At 41.2% G+C, this 18,826-nt stretch overlaps 1 protein-coding gene across 1 annotated transcript in view; it reads left to right on the forward strand.

Annotated features, from left to right (window-relative positions):
* LOC138250052 (interleukin-1 receptor-like 1) overlaps window positions 1–18,826 on the forward strand; it is a 637,768-nt gene that overhangs the window by 202,018 nt on the left and 416,924 nt on the right. Inside the window, exon 3 of the mRNA XM_069204432.1 lies at window positions 3,235–3,472. Within this exon, the coding sequence (XP_069060533.1) occupies window positions 3,235–3,472 (238 nt within the window). The remainder of the gene's footprint in view (window positions 1–3,234; window positions 3,473–18,826) is intronic.

The following is an 18,826-nucleotide window of genomic DNA, read 5'->3' on the forward strand; positions in this document are numbered from 1 at the left end:
TTTGCATAAACCAAAGATCCTAATAAATGCAAAAATTATATTTGCTTTGAAGAAAATAAGTAAGCCACAGCACATTTGGCAGTCAATCAAATAATAGTAAATAGTCCGTAAATACAGAACTGACCAGGATCATAAGATCTCTCTAATAAGCAACCAGAGTAATCAAAAATCTTCAAGCAAAATTAAGTAGAGTTTACTTTTTGACAAACATCATGTGTTTTACAATACTCTGGACAATGAAAGTATACAAATTCATACCATGATTTTACGCCAATAGACAGAAAAAAATGTTACCTGTGTAACAAACCAATCATCTGTGAATTATAACATAACAGGTATTTGCACATTGGCTGGCTAATTTGTTGCACAGAAGAAATCATATACGACCTTTCAATGTTGCAAGCACAGATCCTTTCAGCATGAAACGAGAAGTTACATTTGCACACAGGCAAAGAGACCATGTTTTGTAGCTGAATTTTGATTATTCCCTAAACAAAATGTGAAACACAAGAATATGTACAGCTCCATTCCAAGAAAGAAACATTCATTTTTAGGTTGAGCATTGCAGCGTGCAAGCGCTGCTTTTCCAATGTGTTGGTATGTATCTGGGCTTTTAACAATGCCCACCTCACGCCCATCACTAGCACTCGTGCGTGGGCTTGCCCTTCAAAAATCCTTACATGACATTGGTAAATGGTTTACCTTTGTTCCTCCTTGGGGAGGTTTTGTTACCGATTTGGCCATCGCCCCTGTTACATGGCTAATTGCACTTTTGCCGAAAAGTTTGACTGCCAGGGAACTTCTTTTTCCTTTTGAGTGTCTCTCCAAGCTGATGATCATGGTGTCCGTGGTGCTGTGAATCGGCTCCCTTATGTGAAACTGTTTCACTTTTAATTTTCAATTTATGTGTCAAGAAAAGTCGTATTAGGAGTATACAATGCTAATAACTCTAACTCGAGCAGATGCAAGACCCATTGCATTGCAAATGTTTGTTCTTCAATGGGACAAGTACTCTTCTTAATGCAACCTAGTTGGGCTAACTAAACCACGTCATGTTAGGCATTATTTTTCAAATGAAATAATTCACTTCTACACCCTGTGCGCCTGGAAGGCATCTTGTGGTATAATTGTAATATTGCAGCCATTTCTTGAAGTAGCATGTTTGCCATGTCACCACACCTATATTTATGCTATTCCTCCTTCGCCATCCTTAAATTAATTTGCACCCATGTTGGTGTTATCCTTCCTTCTCTTTTTGTTAAATTAATTCATCACACTTTTCTGTCTTGTTTGTTGTATTGGATGTTTAATTGGTGGACGGCATTTCTTTTAGGACAAGTGTATGAATACAAATTATTTTATGCTGATTAGTACTTTATAGTTTTTCAGTTTTTTTGTTTGTGGCTGTTTTTTTGTTCATGTAATTTTTATTCAGCTTCATAGCATTGTTTACCTTTAGAAATGGGGAAGGTAATTAATGAAAGGTGTCAGTATTTATTAAAAATAGTCTCCTATTTGTTTAGCAATTACCGTGTAATCAGCTCCTCCTTGATAATTTATGATTTTTTGTTGTCTCATTTTCTCTCCTTGGGCCTTTGCAAAATCAGAACCTTCATGAGCAACAATAAAAGCACATCTACGCTGGTGCTTTTAATTTGGAACCCTTGCAAATAGTCAAATTTGCCTTCCTTTATCTCTTTTCATTGTGTCCTGAAAAACTATTTCTGCATGGTTTCATAACATTTTTTGCAACAAGGTCTACTTTTTCATATTTGAACACCAAACATGAAAATAGAAAGGACACAACCCAGTTTCTACATTCTCCAGCAAAGCATACATGGCTGTGTCTGCAATGTAACCAAAGATGGCTCTGGGTATGGATGGGAAAGAAAAAACACGTGAACTGTTTTTAGAATCAAAAGGCCAGATGTGCTAAGCACTGTTCTCAAAATACTGGTCTCAATTTGTGACCAATATTTTTTGTGACCAGTGTGTTTTTTTGTGACCTGATCTATCAGTTGGTAAAATATAGAATCATAGCGGGTTGTAATAGGACCTACCTTGTGAATATTAATGAGGTAGTTTGAAAATTGTGACCCACTTTGATTCACAGCCCTCACAGGGATTGTGGCCTTCTGTAGTCAGCAGACTACCAGGTGTGTGATTGCTTTTAAATTAAGCAATAATGTCCCTGAAGAAAAATTTAATGTATTTGAAAAAAATAAAAGTTTTGCAAACAGTTTTTAAGAGTAGACAATTGTCCACTGGACCACTGTCTACTCTAACTAAATTATATTGTCAATGTTCAAAAAGTGGAAGAAGTCCATTTGAGACCCATTGTCTTTTGCGAATGGGTTACCACTACGTTTGAGTAGACAATAAAGTACTAATGTTTTGTGACCAGACATTAGTCACAAAACATCACTGTATCCCTTTCCAACATGGGATTTAGAAGGGACACTCTAAACACACCTGTTAGAAATACCCAATCTTTATGTAGTCAAAAATCCCAATTTTGGGTCACCAACGTATTACTGAATTAGAATGTGTGTTTGTTTTATACCAAAAGGTCATTTTGTGGTCGCAAATGGTGTCGATTTTGCCAATCGGGCCATTTGTGACTATGATAACTCTTACTACATCTTCCTGGCCTAAGGCCCCATTCTTCATTCTGGCCCGAAACCTCACTGAAGGTCATTGAGTGGTCATTTGTTTCCTCAAAGAAATGCTTGATTTACACTGCGATGCATCCGGTGTATTTCCAGGGAGTGGCAGATGTGGCATGATAGCTCAGTGAGTTGAACATTAGCAGCTGAGAAATATAGTTATCCACAGGTCAGGAGTTCTAATACAAGCAAGACTGGCTCACACTTCTGATGTCAACGAGATGAGAAGAATTAAATACTGATTGATAGTAACACCTGCCGTTTACAGCACTTACAAATGGCTGAAGTACGCTATGAAGTGCTACATAAAATAAATTAATACTTTAACTAAAAAGGGCAGATAAATTGAGTTTCTTGTATTTACAAATTTTCTCTGCTGTGCAAGTGATGGCATGAGGGGAAAAGGGTGGGTAAATAGGCTTATTTCTGAATATCCTAATATTCGTTGGTCTCTGAACAGAGCATCAATTACCTGAACAAAATGTGAAGAGAATATAAATAAAATACCTGCTCAGTGCTTTCTGCCTAGAATGCTACATATCATTAAGCATGTATTATTTACTTGCAGTTAATTCAACCACATGGCAAAGCACTGAAACAGTTGAAGTCATGGAAAATGAAGCTTTTGTGATAAAACCGGAGGAATTCGAGCTGGAAGAAGACGGTGACAATGTCAGCTGGTACAATGAACGTACTAATCAAAAAATAACAACTGAAGAAGGGCACAGAGTGCACTCGTCTCTTGAAAAGCTTTGGTTTCTACCAACTTCAATAAAGGACACCGGAAGCTACACCTTTATTGTCTGGTATGTAAGATGTGCAACTATCATTACTCAGGTATTAACGTTTATTCTCATTACAAGAGGGTTTATTAATAAAATATGTTAATGTACTTCATTACCGATGTATTTATTTATAAAGTGTGAAATAGTGTTTTGGCACCAGGCAGAGCTCACATAATCTGCTGGTAGTCTGCTCCTGGATCCTTCCTCTGCTTATGTTGTTTAGGCTTCCTGAAGGTCCAACTCTTAGAGCCACCGCCAGCCAACTAGCGACACTGCTCACCAGCAACACCAGTATTCAAAGCATTGACACTGTAACCTTTGCTGTGTAGTGTCCTGCTAAACACGTTCCAGTGTTTTCACCAGCCACTCTGCAGGGGCTGGCTTCTACACTCACTCTACACCCATCCAACACAGGCGTCACCAGTAAGGTGACCCTGCTAATAAAAAGGGCCGTCTGCACGTGCTCGAGGACAGTTATATGAACCCAACTATGAGTCCGTGTCACCTCATCTAGTCCCATGAGGGCCCCCAACACTACAATCGTGACGAGTGGGTCACCTGGAAGGGTAAGAGAGCAAAGTACCCCCACAGCGAAGGAGAAAGAAGACTGCAGAGACAGGTCGTCTCCTACATATCATAGGGAAGAAGCAAATGGCAGCGTGAGGGACAGAGTGCCCCTCCAATAAAGTGAACCTAGCCATAAGCAGCACTGGCCCGTTGCAATCTGTCCCAGCACAGGGAGGAGTGCCAGCTGAAAGTGGTGTACGCAAAACCGCAGTGCCTATAAATAACACCCAAGGCAAGCCAAAGGTCAAGACTACCGTGGACGGTGAAGAAAAAGACTCGCTTCTGTGCTCACTGTATGCCAGCGGCATCCTCATCTCTGCTCGCTGGTAAGGGGCGCACGGCCCATATCGATACGATGGTTGACTCTATCCCCTAAGCCTGCGAAGAGTGTAAGAGTGGCTCACAGCATTAACAAGTCTGCCATGGCTGCGAACAGGAAGGTGACTACCATCGGCCCATCGTTCAGCAGTTCAGCAGAACTGACCAACCCTGCTAAGCAAATGGAGGCTGGAGCAAGATGCACCGGCAGAGGTGCAGCGAAAGGTCCATGTAGTGCAGCATGAAACCTGTGGCGCGATGCCACATCAAGAAAGGTAGAGGAGAGAAGAACGTGGTACAACGCCATAACATGAATTGGTGAAAAGAGAAAGGGTGTGACAGACCAATCACACCAAAGATCAACACCACCACAGGTGCACAAGCGAAAGGAGGAGAGCGACAGGACTGAGGATTCGTGCCAGCAGACAAGAGGGCATCAATCCCCACAAACAGCTACCAGGGTGAGCAGACGTCACTGGAGACAGCTCCGCGGGTGGACCAACTGTAAGCCGCCAGCATGCGCGAACTGTGTCCAGGCCCAATGCTTCCCAATGCAACCATCCTGTCACTTGTCACCGGCTGCTTGATCATGATGGCATCCCTGGTCCCAACTGCACATGCCAGGCAACAACCGCCAGTGGCTACGAAGTCCATCAAGTCACCCTTTTGCCAGAGAAGACACTGCCACATGTTGATCTGCCAAAAGATGAAGAGATATCGTCATCTTTAAGAGGTGCATTACCCAATCACCGAAGGAATACAGCACCACCAGAGTGGAGCCAAAGTCAGCAACAATATCCGAAGTTTACAAGGCATCCCCGGCATCATGGGATGCTGACCATCCGAACATCTGCCATGAGCCCCCGTGAACAGGACACCTGCAGACAAGAGTAGACCAGGCCATTCGGATCATCCACCCTTGGGGTTGCACGATCTTCAGACATGGTCCCATGGCAATCCAGGGGCAAGAGCCTCAAGGGAATTTTGTGAGAGGGGAATACCGCCACAAGAGATGGGTCTGAGGCAGCTCCACAACAGACACTGAGAAGCACTGGGGTCACAGACAGAGACTGGTCACCAAAAGACTAGTGCACTGAGGCCAGAGCACCGGAGTCCTGACGGCCGAGCACGCTGACCCTGTGACAACCACCCTTGTGGGTCCATGTGTGACTGGGATATGGTCCTGTTGGCAGTTCCTCAGTGACACCTTCACTTGGCCTGCAATAGGCCCGGCACAGTCCACATGATCCCATTGCAGCCCCCCAAAGGGCCTCGAGGAGACTCCTGTCTGATGGAGTTCTGGCACAAGAAGGAAGCCTGCTGCTGTTCTCCCAAAGGACATCCGGATGCACAGGCCTTCACAGACGACGCTTCTCTTATCATGGTCATCCACAGTCTTTAGAGGTGTGCCATTCCCAGAGTCGCAATGCCTTACAGAGATGCCTAAACTGGACTCCCCACTGCTCCAGATGCACCTGAATCAAACTTTGTAAATAGACTTTATTACCATGAGCCCAGGTGGAACAAGACCAACAGTCCCCAAGCGAACTGAGACATGGTAGACGGCGACTGAAGTATCCAGACGTCATCTTCACTGCTTTTCGTGTCCAGAGCAGTCTGGTTAAACAACAGAGGCATGCCGTGATGCCGAGTGCCCAGTTGTACCTGTTCCATGCCGTATGTCAGGTGAACCGCCTGAAGAGACTCAGTGATTGTTTATAGTTTTCTCTCCCACAGGTTGGACTTGTTTTTTTGATTTTTCAATAACGTTTGGGAGGGATGTAGTGTCCTGCTCTACACATTCTAGTGTTTCCACCAGCCACTCTGCTGAGGGCTGGCTTCTACACTCATCCCACACCCATCGAACACAGGCGTCACCAGTCAGGTGACCCTGCTAATAAAAAGGGCTGAGCGCACATGCCTGAGGCCAGTTATGCGAACCCAACTATGAGTCCGTGTCACCTCATTCAGTAGCATGAGGGCCTAGGGCCCCAACACTACATGCTGTGCTCCAGATTAAGTACCCGGTCTGGGAAAAGTTGGGCTACATGATGGGTGAGTGGAGGTGAGGACTGGCATTGCAGTGGATTTGCTCTCACCAGGTAGCAGAAAGGTGCTGCAGCTACGAGTCCTGCAGTGTTTACAAGGTGAGGTGAGCGTGTTCCAACCATAAATAATTGGGGTGGGGGACGTCCGGGTACTTTGCAATCTGGCATACTTTCACCCTCACTCAGCAGTTTTTCACTACAGCTACTGACTTGAAATTATCTGAGGAATTTGAGGAAAGACCCATGCTCTCTAAGCTCGTAGAATTTGACATCATTTGGGTTGACTTTGATGCACATAGCCAATTGAGTGGCATTGATTAAACTGATTAACTTTTTCTCAGACCATGTGACAACAGCATTTAAGAAGACCAGCTGCTGTTAACGGTTCAACACCCCTTTCTCAAAAAGTCTAAAAACAAGCCACTCAAGGCCACCTTTCTGTGACTTGAAAGGATAGAAGTGTTTCACTGAGGGGAGACAACAGTGCTGTATTTCCAGCCACAAATTCTACCCTCCACCAGGTGGAGGACAGTAACTCTCTTGACCCGCAAAATAATTTCCCAAATGAGGATTCAGACCCACAAAATTCACTATTTGCAACAGCGGGTCAGGTGCAAGGAAACATGAATCGGGGGAAGATAGAGAGTTTGGTCCAACAGTCCTACAGCAGGAGGCTGAAGATCAGATTACTGAGGCAAGGCTGAAGGACTACCCACAACAGGGAGAGAGAAGGAAACAGCTGCTGTGGATTTGCCATGTTGTGAATTTGCCATTTATGGAGATTCATAAATGTATGCCCCTCCCAAGCATATGCCTTTCCAGCAGCTGTACTTTGGCCTAACCCTAGGAGTCCCTGAGGTTGAGCCTAAAAGGCCCCAGGGCCAAGCTTCTAACTTGGGTCAACAACAAAACCTGCAGTCTGTGGCATCAGATCTAGGGTCTAGTTGCCCTATGGGGTTTGGTCAATCTAAATCATCCAAAAAATGTGCTGAAGATAATACTAGCAGAAATTTGGGACTGAAAACAAATTACAGCTCAAGAGATTGCTGTATGCAACAGAGGTCAGATAAAATTGAGGAGAGAACAATCCAGATGCCGGGCAGAATTCAGGAAACTAAGAAGCGGATATCGGATTTTGAGGATCGCTCACTTTTTCCTAACAATGAAGTGTCAAGTATTCAAATGCAGGTTCAGTATTTTGAAAATAAAGTAGAGGAAATGAAGAATTACACAAGATGATATAATCACCATTTTGTGGGCATTCCAGAGGAGACTGATAATCAACTCAATTTTAAGAACATACTTCAACTGATGGAATCTTTGATCAAAACCCATATTTGCCAGATGCTCCACCCAAACTTTCAATTATGTGGGCTCATTGGGCTCCCGCACATCACACGGTTAGCTCCAAATATCCTTGCATCATTCTTCTTAATTTTGCAGATTACTGTATAAAAGAGCAAGTTCTGTTCAGAGCTATCCAGAAGAAAACATTTGCAAACTCCAATATGGTTTAATTTCCTGTATTCTCAGTTATGTCAGCTTTGCAACATGATGCTGTAGGGATTTTCCAAGACTTGTGGCACAGTTTAAAGGTGCAGGGATCCTCACCTCACTAGCATAGCAGTCCAAAGTGAAAGATATGTTTATGGTCAGTTTCATTAGCTTTCATCTGTTGAGGAGGCCCTAGATTTATTGCATAAAATCCAGAACTAGTTGACATCTGAGACAAGAGGTTGTGGCTTACAAACCTCTGCAAGTCCTTAAAAGTTTTTATTTTTCTTTAATTTTGGGGATTTCTTTCTTGTTTTGTTTCATTTTCTGAGTTGGGGATACCCCCATTATGGGAACTCATGAGTGATGCAAGTGGTTGGGAGGATAGGGGGAACGTTAATCAATTCCCTCTTCCAAGGGTGTTCTGAGGGACTGGGAGACACCTTAGATTCTCAGTGGTTTTGGAGGGTTGGGAAGGGTTGGGGTCGAGGGGGAGCACAAGTAGGGAAAAAGAAGAGGCTCAAGGAGAATGGTAGAAAGTTTACTCAGAAAAAGTAAAACCTGAACAGGGAAGAATGATACTGCAAGGATAGGTTTTTTTCTGTTATTGAGATACAAGTTCTTTTAGATTTGTTTGATGGCCCAAAACATTAGGATAATGGCATGCATAGCCATTGGGTTGTTAAACAAATGTAAATATGGTGCCATAATGAATTGGTTCTCTTCATTTTAATTCTGAGGTGATTGTCTTTCAGGAAACACATCTCAAGGTCAACAGCCCCAAACCCACTCTTCCTAGAAGGTATTCTCACAGATATTTTGCATCAGCAGGGGCTTCCCTGAGAGGGTGGTGATTTATATGGCTAATATTATCAAATGGCATGTGAGGGACATAGTAAGAGACGAAAGAAGGATATGGATATTGCTCAAGGGGTTAGCTTTGGGTTCAGTCTCGATTACAAAAGATGTAGAACAGCCAAAACAACTTCATAACCTTGTTATGGACACAAAAGGACTCTTGATCTGTGTGGTTGATTTCAATTTCATACAGGACCTAACATTAGATACTTCCAATAGAGCTAAAAAACAGCTAAAGCCTAAAACCACAAGGATCCATGTCGGTATTAAACACGATTTTGCAGTAGTTGATCCTTGGTGCATAGACTTTTCAGATCTCATGCAGTTATCTGTTTTTTGCAACAATTTAACACTGCTTCTTGCTTAGTTTTCTTTTTACTAATGTATTTGATCAAGTGGAGAAAAGTAGCCCCCTGGTGAATGCTTTTACTGCACATTCAATAGTTTCACTTCAATGTGTAGTGGATATTCCATTAAGGGAAACACCTAGATGGCAATTTGATAAATCACTACTATCAGATCAGACCTGGTTAGATGAAACAGGATTTTTCATTAGGCATTTTTTAAGATTAATCGCATCTCCGCCTTTCACTTTGTAGCATGGGAGGTCTTCAAAGCCATGTTTTGGGGGCAGATGATAGCATACTAGGATAATGTAAACAAGGTACGAATTAGTAGAGCTGAGGATCTACAGTCTGCTTTGTCCTCGCCACAGGCATATATGGCTTCAGAGGGCAGGGCTAGTCAACTTTCAAGAAAATCGAGAAAGAAACAGCTTGCTAGGATGATGCAGGATCTCAGAGATTGGATTTTAGTCAAAGAGATCAGCAGCCACAGAGCATATCAGCAAAAAATGTATTACGAAAGTTAACAAAGAGGACAATTTCTAGCATTGGTCAACCAGGACTAAGAAACATAAACAGAGTATTAGCACAATTGAGAATCCAGATACCCATATATCAGTCAATGAGAAGAATGAGATTGTTAATGTCTTTCTGCAACATTATAGGAATTTGTATGATAGAGCATACTTGATCAATGTTTTAGTTCACTCCCTTTGACAGGATTACAAAAAGATGACTTTTTAGACAACATCGTGGTTAAAGAGATAGCTAAAGTATTCAAAGCCCTCAAAAACATGCCAAACACAAAAGCCTGTGGCAATGATGGCATTCCCACCAAAGTATCTGAGATGTTTGCAAAGGAGCTGCTCCCTTTCTTAACTGATTTATTTAATCAAATCCAGGAGAGAGTGGATACACCGAAGTCCTTAAAAGAGTTTATTATAGTTAGCTTCTCTCAAAAAAGGACAAATCACCCGCAAATGTTAATTCTTATAGACCAATCAGTCTTTGGAATTCTGGTTATAAATTATTAACCAAAATATCGGCATCACAAATTATCCCTATAGCACAAATCATGATATTTAGGGATCAGAACGGCTTTTAGCCAAATAGGCATTTCACTGCAAATATGAGCTGCCTGATCCAAGCTATTGATTACATTTCTGTTCATGAAGAGAAAGCAGCTATTTCGATTTAGGGTGCTAAAAAGGTTTTTCTGGTAAACTGGGATGCCTTATATTTTATTTTGACCACACTTTGATTTCCTGATCAATTTCTCAAAATGCTTAACAATCTTTATCAAAACGGTGAAGCTAAAATAATTATTAATACAAAGGAAGTAGACTCTGTAAGAATTAATAGAGACACCCGTCAGGGCTGTCCAATGTCCCCAATTCTCTTTACTTTTTTCATAGAGCCCTTGGCAGTGAAAATACGTAACAAAGAATCAATAGTTCTTCCACTAGAAGGGATATTGAAAATTAAAGGCTTTGCCAATGACATCATATTTTATCCAAAAGCTGACAGGATTTCTATTCAAAGGAGGATGAATACAATTGTAGAATACACTGGGGTAGGTGGGTACAAAGTGAATCAAGGAAAAACAGAGCTTTTATTGATTAAAACAACAGTAACTCACCCCTCTGAAGTTCTTCAACATCAGTTTTCAGCCCAGCGACCAATCTATGATTTAAGAATATATGTTACGAAGGATTATTCACAACTATTTCAAATAAACTATAAAGCTGTGCTCAATAAATGTAAAACTCTATTGGATAGATGGCTGTGCTTCCTCACTGATCAACAGAGTGGCTTTTATCGAAATGGCTATTTTGCCATTAGTTTTATTTATCTTTTCTAATCTCCCTATCATTGACGCCATTTAGGAGTTGCCAGGGGTCACAGATGCAACCCCTAGCTTACCCTCCGTGACCCCTGGGACTGCCTTTGCGACCCCTAGCCTCAGAGGCGGCAACATCAGTGCCAGAAACACAGGGGTGACTCTGGACTACTTATTTTCTGTGCATTTTGTGCTATACTAATAGTGATTAATATCCCATTTGTGGCATACTAGAGGTAATGCTGGTACTACTACATTGGAGGTATTTTTTTGGGACAAAGGAAGACAGACTGACATATGGGAGGAGGGCAACCATGCCCAAATGCTGACCATTTCTTACTACGGTATTTGTTGGAAACATATGATATGTAGATGGCATAAATGGAAACATTCTGCCACTGGAATATTGGGGGCACATGATGCATCCGTGACCCAATGCTGTCCCTGGTACAGTGGAGCCAATTTTGGATGTATGGTGGTATTCATCGCATTTTTTAAAAATAAAATATGCTCTATTTCCAGGCAGCATCAGGTTTCACTGGCTTGGCACACCATAAAAGGATTGGAAAATCTAATGAGTGCCATTTCAGAGCTTATTACGTTTTAAAAAATGTAATTGAAAATTGTACTTTAAAATGCATTATATTGTCATGGAGGAAGCCCATTGGTAGAGGCCTGGCTTTCTGGCTTTGCTTGCTGACTACAAAAAAGGGTAACATTTAGGGCTCATTTATAAGCCCTTTGCGCCACCGTAGCATCATTTTTCTTTACGGAACGGCAGCACAAAATGTCCCCCTCCCTGTGTCACCATTGCGCCAGTTTGTAAACCCTTACCTCCACATTATACCTGCACCAAGTATGATGTATGCAAGGGAGGCGTTCCCCCACAGGGAGGCTCCAAACAATGGTGCTGTAAAATCTATAGGCATTAAACCGACGCTAGACTCTTTTCAATGGGCCTCCCAGAGCTTTGATTTTAGATGTCACAACTGCAACTAAAAAGTTGACGCAGTTGTGCTAATGAGCACCGTGGTACGCTGTACATAAATACAGTGCTACTATGGTGTTGTTAGGGGGGCGCGAGGGGACGCAAGGGGACGCAAGGAAACTGGTGCATCGTAGTCGGTGCACCAGTTCCTTGTAAATGAGGCCCTTGCTTCCCAGAAATTTCAAAGCTCAAATCAGCAAAAGTGGTATCTAAAATAGATGTTTGTCATGTCATCACTGTTAAGGTGATATGGCAAGTTCCTTGAAAAAAAATCAGGATCAAGGGTCATATGATGTCACTTTCTGTGATGTAATTAAGGTCAAGCAGCATGTTATGTCACTTCCTCTGCCCCTAGCATTTTGAGAAATTGACACCCATGCTTCATATTAAGATTCATAAGTCATATTTTAACGAATTCGATCGGTTTATTAAAAATTATATGGAACAACAAGCATCTATGGGTAAAGATTTCAATCTTACAACTAGACAACTGTCAGGGAGGACTCACGCCACCCCTTTTTCAGACGTATTATCAGGCTGCTCTTTTGGATAATGTAGTTCGACTCTCCTTGGATACAGAAGCTTTTGATAAGTTTTTACTAATCTGTATGGTCAAAGCGTCCTCAATTGATTTACTAGCTTTTCCAAAGACGGCAAAGCTCCCCAGAAAAACTAGGTATAAGGTGTTCAAGGCATTAAAAAGTTGTAATAAGACATTTCATGATGCGGGTCCAAGCCCGTCATACGGTCACCTCAATGCAGGATTGCAAATTCTTAGGCCTTACTTTGCACAAGTCAATTTTGGTACTTTGGCATTTTGAAAGGCAAAGGGGTTTAGTAGAGTGCAAGACATTTTTATTGGTCATAGGTGGTTACATAGGACTAAATTATTTTATGCCATGAGACAAATAACTGCCTGTTAGTGTTTAGATTTTAAGCAGATAACAGGCTTTTCTTTTTAACTGCAAATTACCAGGGATTTAACCAAGAGATGCATGCTTTAATTCATCATTGACTTTGATTTCCGAATTTATGGATACAATTTATAGAATGACCAAGAGTAAGATACAACAGGGGAATGGCAATACATCTCAGAGGTGGGTTATAAATACTTGAGACTTGCAAATTTTGAAAGGATGTCTTTTCTGTCAAAATGATTAGCATACTATACCCCTCAAACTTTTCCTAAGGTGTTTCAGTCTATTCCTGATCAATGTTTTTGGTGTCAATCTAATGATTCAGTGGACTGGTTGGATTCTTTTTTTACTGGTTTTATTTTGCTCAACATATGCTATTAGTATGGTTAAGAAATGTGCAATATTTTGTTTCCATTGCTATATCGATTGCTCACAGCCTGATATGCATAATTGGAGAACGGAAAACATTCCAACATTTGATCATTGGTATGCTAAAATGATGAGGACCAAAGCATTTGAGGAGGCATATGCACATCCTATTGGAAGCCTGCCTAGGTTTTAGGCAACTTGGACAGTATTTGAGCTCTGTGACCATAGTCTTTCTCTATGATTAAATTGTCCTGTATTTTGTCGTTTTCTGTATTTTACTAGCACATTTGCACTGTGGCCAATGTTACCTGCATGCTAGGGATCTGGGTTTCAGTTTTATTCAGGTTTTTAATCAGCAGTAAAGTGATTTGCACCAGTAACTTTTGAATCATTTATTCATGAATCAATGAATTAAGGTGACTTTGTAAATTCTATTTTACCATAGTCATTTTCTATGTTATTTTCCATTACTTTAGTAGGAAGGGGTTTTAGAGTTAGTTCTGCTAAGCGATGATTTCAAAATAGAATCGAAGCTCGCAGGTGACATGATATCCCATGGGCGTATTCGACTAAGTTTTTTGCAAACTCTGTTTATGATGTAGCATCGCAGCACTTTAATATCTCATAGTTTTTTTTTCTCTTTTAACTCTCTGGAGGGGGCTATACGTGATTGATTTGCTGCTAGTGTCAATTACATTTGCTAATATTTAATTGATGATTATGTGATTAATTTGTATCGGCTGGTGTTTTTGTCCTCTCCTATCCTGCTCAACAAAAAAAAAAGTGTGACAATGGCATGCGGGCTTCTTGGTGCTGGTGGCAAAACAATCATAGTCTGCCAGTGGCATCATCTGGAGCACATGGTACAGTCCCAGCTGAAGAAATCAGTCATGGTTTATTAAGTGAATGATGATATCTTCAAATTGTTGCGCAAGACCAGACGGTTTCATAACTGCAAACGCATCACCGTCTTGTGCAAAAATAGTGAACTTTCACAAATCAGCATTAGAAGAAGGATGAAGCATTAGAGGGTGTACCGCTCTAAGGGCCAGAAGTGCAAAAATTAAGAATTGCCATTTGCAAATTGCAATTCTTACTGAATCGCAATTTGGAAATCACAATTCTTAGTGCACCAAAGACTTATTTTTAACCTAGCAATTTCTAGAGGGATTGCAAATGGACCTACCTTATGAATATTAATGAGGTAGGTCGCAATTTGTGACCCACTAGGAATCACAACAATCACAGGGATGGTGGCATGGTAGGGTCAGAAGACCATCATGTCTTTGATTGTTTTTTAATAACGCAATCTGTTTTTTTTTGTTTTTTTTAAACATGCAGCCCGTTTCCTTAAAGGAAAATGGGATGCGCTTCAAAAAAAAAAAAAAAATTGTTTAATTTTTTAGGAGTAGGCAGTGGTTCGTGGGATGACTGACTGCACTTAAAAACAATTTATTTAACATTCTCAAAGTGTAAGGGGTCCTATCAAGACCCCCTTCGATTTGCAAATGAGTTACCACCTCCTTTAAGGAGGTGGTAAAATATTAACATTTTGTGACTTGAATTCAGTTGCAAAACATTAATACATAGCACAACCATTCAGTATTTGGGAGGGTCGTCCTAAACACATCCTTCCAAATACTGAATTGGTATTTAGTTGCATAACCTGTTACCAAATTACAATTTGAGGTTTGTACATTAAAAAACATTTTTGAGATCTCAAATGGCCTGATTCTGCAAATTGAGCCATTGCCACCTCAAAAATGCTTTGAATATCTGGCCCAAAGTGATTTGCAAGAAATGCTGGGGCAGTGCCTCAAAGACCCTCCTATATGACGCAAAACATATCAAATTTTACTATCCATCGAACAAGCAATCAATGAAGCCATTTCTGAGTAAGAAAGATATAATTACAGCAGGTGATATTTCAGCAGGTTTGTGGCAGAATTTTGCAGCCACTGAAGGTGACCCAGTATACCAATAGCACTATTCAACAATTCCAGGTTTCTTTTTTACCACCATTTGTATTATAGTAGCCCTGGTGCAACTTATTGAAACCAAATAAACCAAATTACCAACTGATAACAATTTCTTAAAGTGTAGCCCAGCGCTGGATCATGTGTCCCTGAAATGGATTCATATTGTAACCTTATTCCAGTAAGGACGGCACTAGATCAAAATAAGCCATGCATTTATTTGAGTATGTGATGCCGGAGCATGCACAGTGAAACAGACTGCTGTCCAATAAGAAACTTACTATGCAGGTGTAATTACAATGGCATTGCAGTAAAGATTACATACAAATCAGAGGTATGTAGAATGGAGTTTAGAGTATGGGGCACAGTGCAAGGAAGGGTTTAGAGGGAGGGGGATATCAAGAAGCAATGGCGAGCTGTCAGACTAAAGCCTTGATCCTAAGTCTGTGGTAAAATAACCAGGGGTGGGTGGTAAACTCCGCTCCAGCTGCACCATTCATGGCCTTTTGCCACACTGTGCTTCACATAGAGCATGGAGTTCAGCAAGAAATCTAACAACCGCTGCAAGACAGAGTTTACTGGCGCCCACCCAACACCAACTCTCTGCAGTGGCAAAAGCACAGGAATGGAAGACAACAAAAGTAGAAAGGGACATGAAGAAAATGCCTGCACCCACAGAAATGAAAAGAGGACTTGCTAACAGAGCGCTGCTCTAAACCAGCACACTGGCATTTTCGTAAAGATCCCCGAAGTCAAAATAAGAATTCACTCTAAATTGGGGACACATTAGCATGGTTGTATTGTAGTTCTTTTTTTTCAGTACAAAGTCACTCCACATCACAGGCTGAGCCTAACTGGTATCAAAATTAGACACAATCACATTTTTGTAATATAAGGAAAGACTATCTTGTCTTCATCTTGTGTTTCCAGTTAGACTACAGCTTCTTCTTAATGCACCGTGGTGATGACCGCATGTGTTGACTATTGCATGAAAGGAGTAACCTGTCAGTTCCCGCCATCACTATAATGATGGGTAACGCGAATTAAGTCATTTTTGTGCGACCAGCTTCTTTGCTCTTGTGACGTTTATTAGACCTGACATCCTAACTTTTTGCCTGCCTCCCTCCACTTTTTAGATACTGTTTTTGCTGGTTTTAAGACTCTTGCGCACTTTACCACTGCCAACCAGTGCTAAAGTGCATATGCTCTCTCCCTTTAAACATAGTAACATTGGATCATACCCAATTGGATCATTTAATTTACTTATAAGTCCCTAGTAAAGTGCACTATATGTGCCCAGGGCCTATATATTAAATGCTACTAGTGGGCCTCAATGACTGCTGTGCAGTGCTTATTGGAAACATTTTAGCACAGCTAACATTTTCAGGAATGGAGGATGTCAATGGATCCCTATTTTGTGCTCCGAGGTATTGTTTTTGATGAAAATCCTTTTGGTATGGTGCCCGTATCAAGCCTGTGTTTGATCTTGAACTCATGCTGACTCATATTAATGGGTTCCCAGCCTTGCTCCATCAATCCTGGATCTTACCCTGTGCTGTGACCCCATTTGAGGTCATTGATTGGTTTCCATCCTCATGTTGCATAGCTTGTTGCAGCAGAATGTAGATCTGGCATGGCATGATTTAGTGGCCTAGCAGAGATGCAGCCATGATGGTGTACTGCAGGATAGAAGTGTGATCTGCTGCAGTCAATGTAAACTTCACCTGTAATGGCTGTTTAAGTAAATATGAGCCTATGTGCAGGTGTGTGTGAATTTATTTTTATAGCTCAAACGTATATATTGTATTTGTTTTACATCATTGTTAGAATTTTTTTTTTACCTCTCATAATTAGAATTGGGGTTTATTTACCACATGCAATATTTTTCTCATGTGGTAAAAAGTGCATGCATTAAGTAGCACATGTGATTGACTTACAGTTGGTCGGTAGCACCTAGTTTGCGCCACCTTGTAAATATGGTGCTATGGTAGTGGCCCGTTAGCGTCACATTTTCAGCAAATGTGGCGCTAAGGGGCACAAGGGCCTTGTAAATCTGGCGCTGTGTGCGTGCTATGGAAAACATCTGCAGGTTACAATAGACCCTCACCTGTTCGCTGCCTCTGTTTACACAGAGGCTCTTCACGCTGTTCCTAGCTGGGAGCAATCAACACTCTGTAGTGCATAGTGAGCCTGGCGTACGCCGGAATGGAGAGATCAACATGTGGTTCTCTGAAAGTAATTACCACAAGAGCAATTATGGCCCATATTGACACTTTTTGATGCAAAACAGTGCAAACATAGTTTTGCATCAAAAAGTATAGCGCCAGCTTGCGTGATTCCAGGGCGCCAGTTGGGTGACAAATTTATTGAATCCTGCTAGCCGGTGCAAAGGGTGGGCTAGTGTCAATAAAAATGACGTTAGCCGGGTGGGGGTGGTGGTATGGGAGAAGGTGTTTGGCACCAAAAAATGACGTTAGGCTGGTTAGAGGCAACAAAAATTCCTCTAACCAGCCTAGCGTCATTTCCTGACGCGAAACCATCCATACCACAAGGCTCCTGTCTTATGAAAAGACAGGAGTCATGCCCACCCCTCCAATAGCGAGCACAGGGGACAAAGGTCCCCTGGGCATGGCCATTGCACCCAGTGTCATGTGGCGGGGGCAATTTAGGCCCCCTAAAGCCTGCCCTTACACAGGCATTAAATAATGGCGCTAAGCAGGCTTAGCACTATTATTTAGGCCCACCTCCCTCCCATGCACCATTTTTGCACAGGAGGATAAATAAGGCGCCAGGGCCTTAGAGTCATTTTTTGGATGGGAACGCCCACCTTGCATCTCATTGACCCAATGTGGTTTCATTCATCCAGAAAATGACTTTAACTCCAATATTTTGGCACTCAACATGTCTAGAGTTTAAATATAAATATGGAGTTAAGTTTGCACTGAATTAGCGTAAAAAATGACCCTATTACAGTGCAAACAGAGTATAAATATGGTCCTATATGTGCTCTAATCTTGAGGCTGGCGCTGTGCTTGCTTCTCAGCTAAACATCAGTGATTCTCTCCGCTTATGGCTAAACCAGCACAAAACTATTTGAACAAAGTGAAACTTTAATATTGACTGTTGTTCTGGAAAATGTGTTTCTTTCCGCCCTTAAACCTATTGTCCCCATTTAAAAAACAAAACAGCAAGAAAGAGTGATAACTACTACTTTCTCAAACAAACTGCTGCAGAAGGCACATGGATAATTCTGCACTTCTTATTATAATCACTAAATGGTTGTTTTTCGTTTAGAGACTGGTAATGTAATTGTTGGCATTTTACTGTGCAAAACTCATTTGTTTTTCTTGGTTCCATCATTTTGAAGTGTGCATGTATTGCATCTCAAAATTTCTGCAAGTGTGTCAAACAGATTGCAATAAACAATTTATTAAAAGCACCTAGAAAATAATTCTTAAATATATGTAAAAGTGAAAGTACAACATTGTGCTCTTTAACATTTTTTATAAATAAAATAAAAATAAATTGAGAGCTTGAAAGATATAAGAAAGTATTACTAAAAAGATACTAATTTTATATGCTTCATCTCCCACAGTTTGAACGGCAGGTACTTTTTCTGGTGGGACATTGCACACTCTCCTACTTCATTTATTTGC

Source organism: Pleurodeles waltl, chromosome 8, assembly GCF_031143425.1.
Source record: "Pleurodeles waltl isolate 20211129_DDA chromosome 8, aPleWal1.hap1.20221129, whole genome shotgun sequence".
NCBI classification, from domain to species: Eukaryota; Metazoa; Chordata; class Amphibia; order Caudata; family Salamandridae; genus Pleurodeles; species Pleurodeles waltl.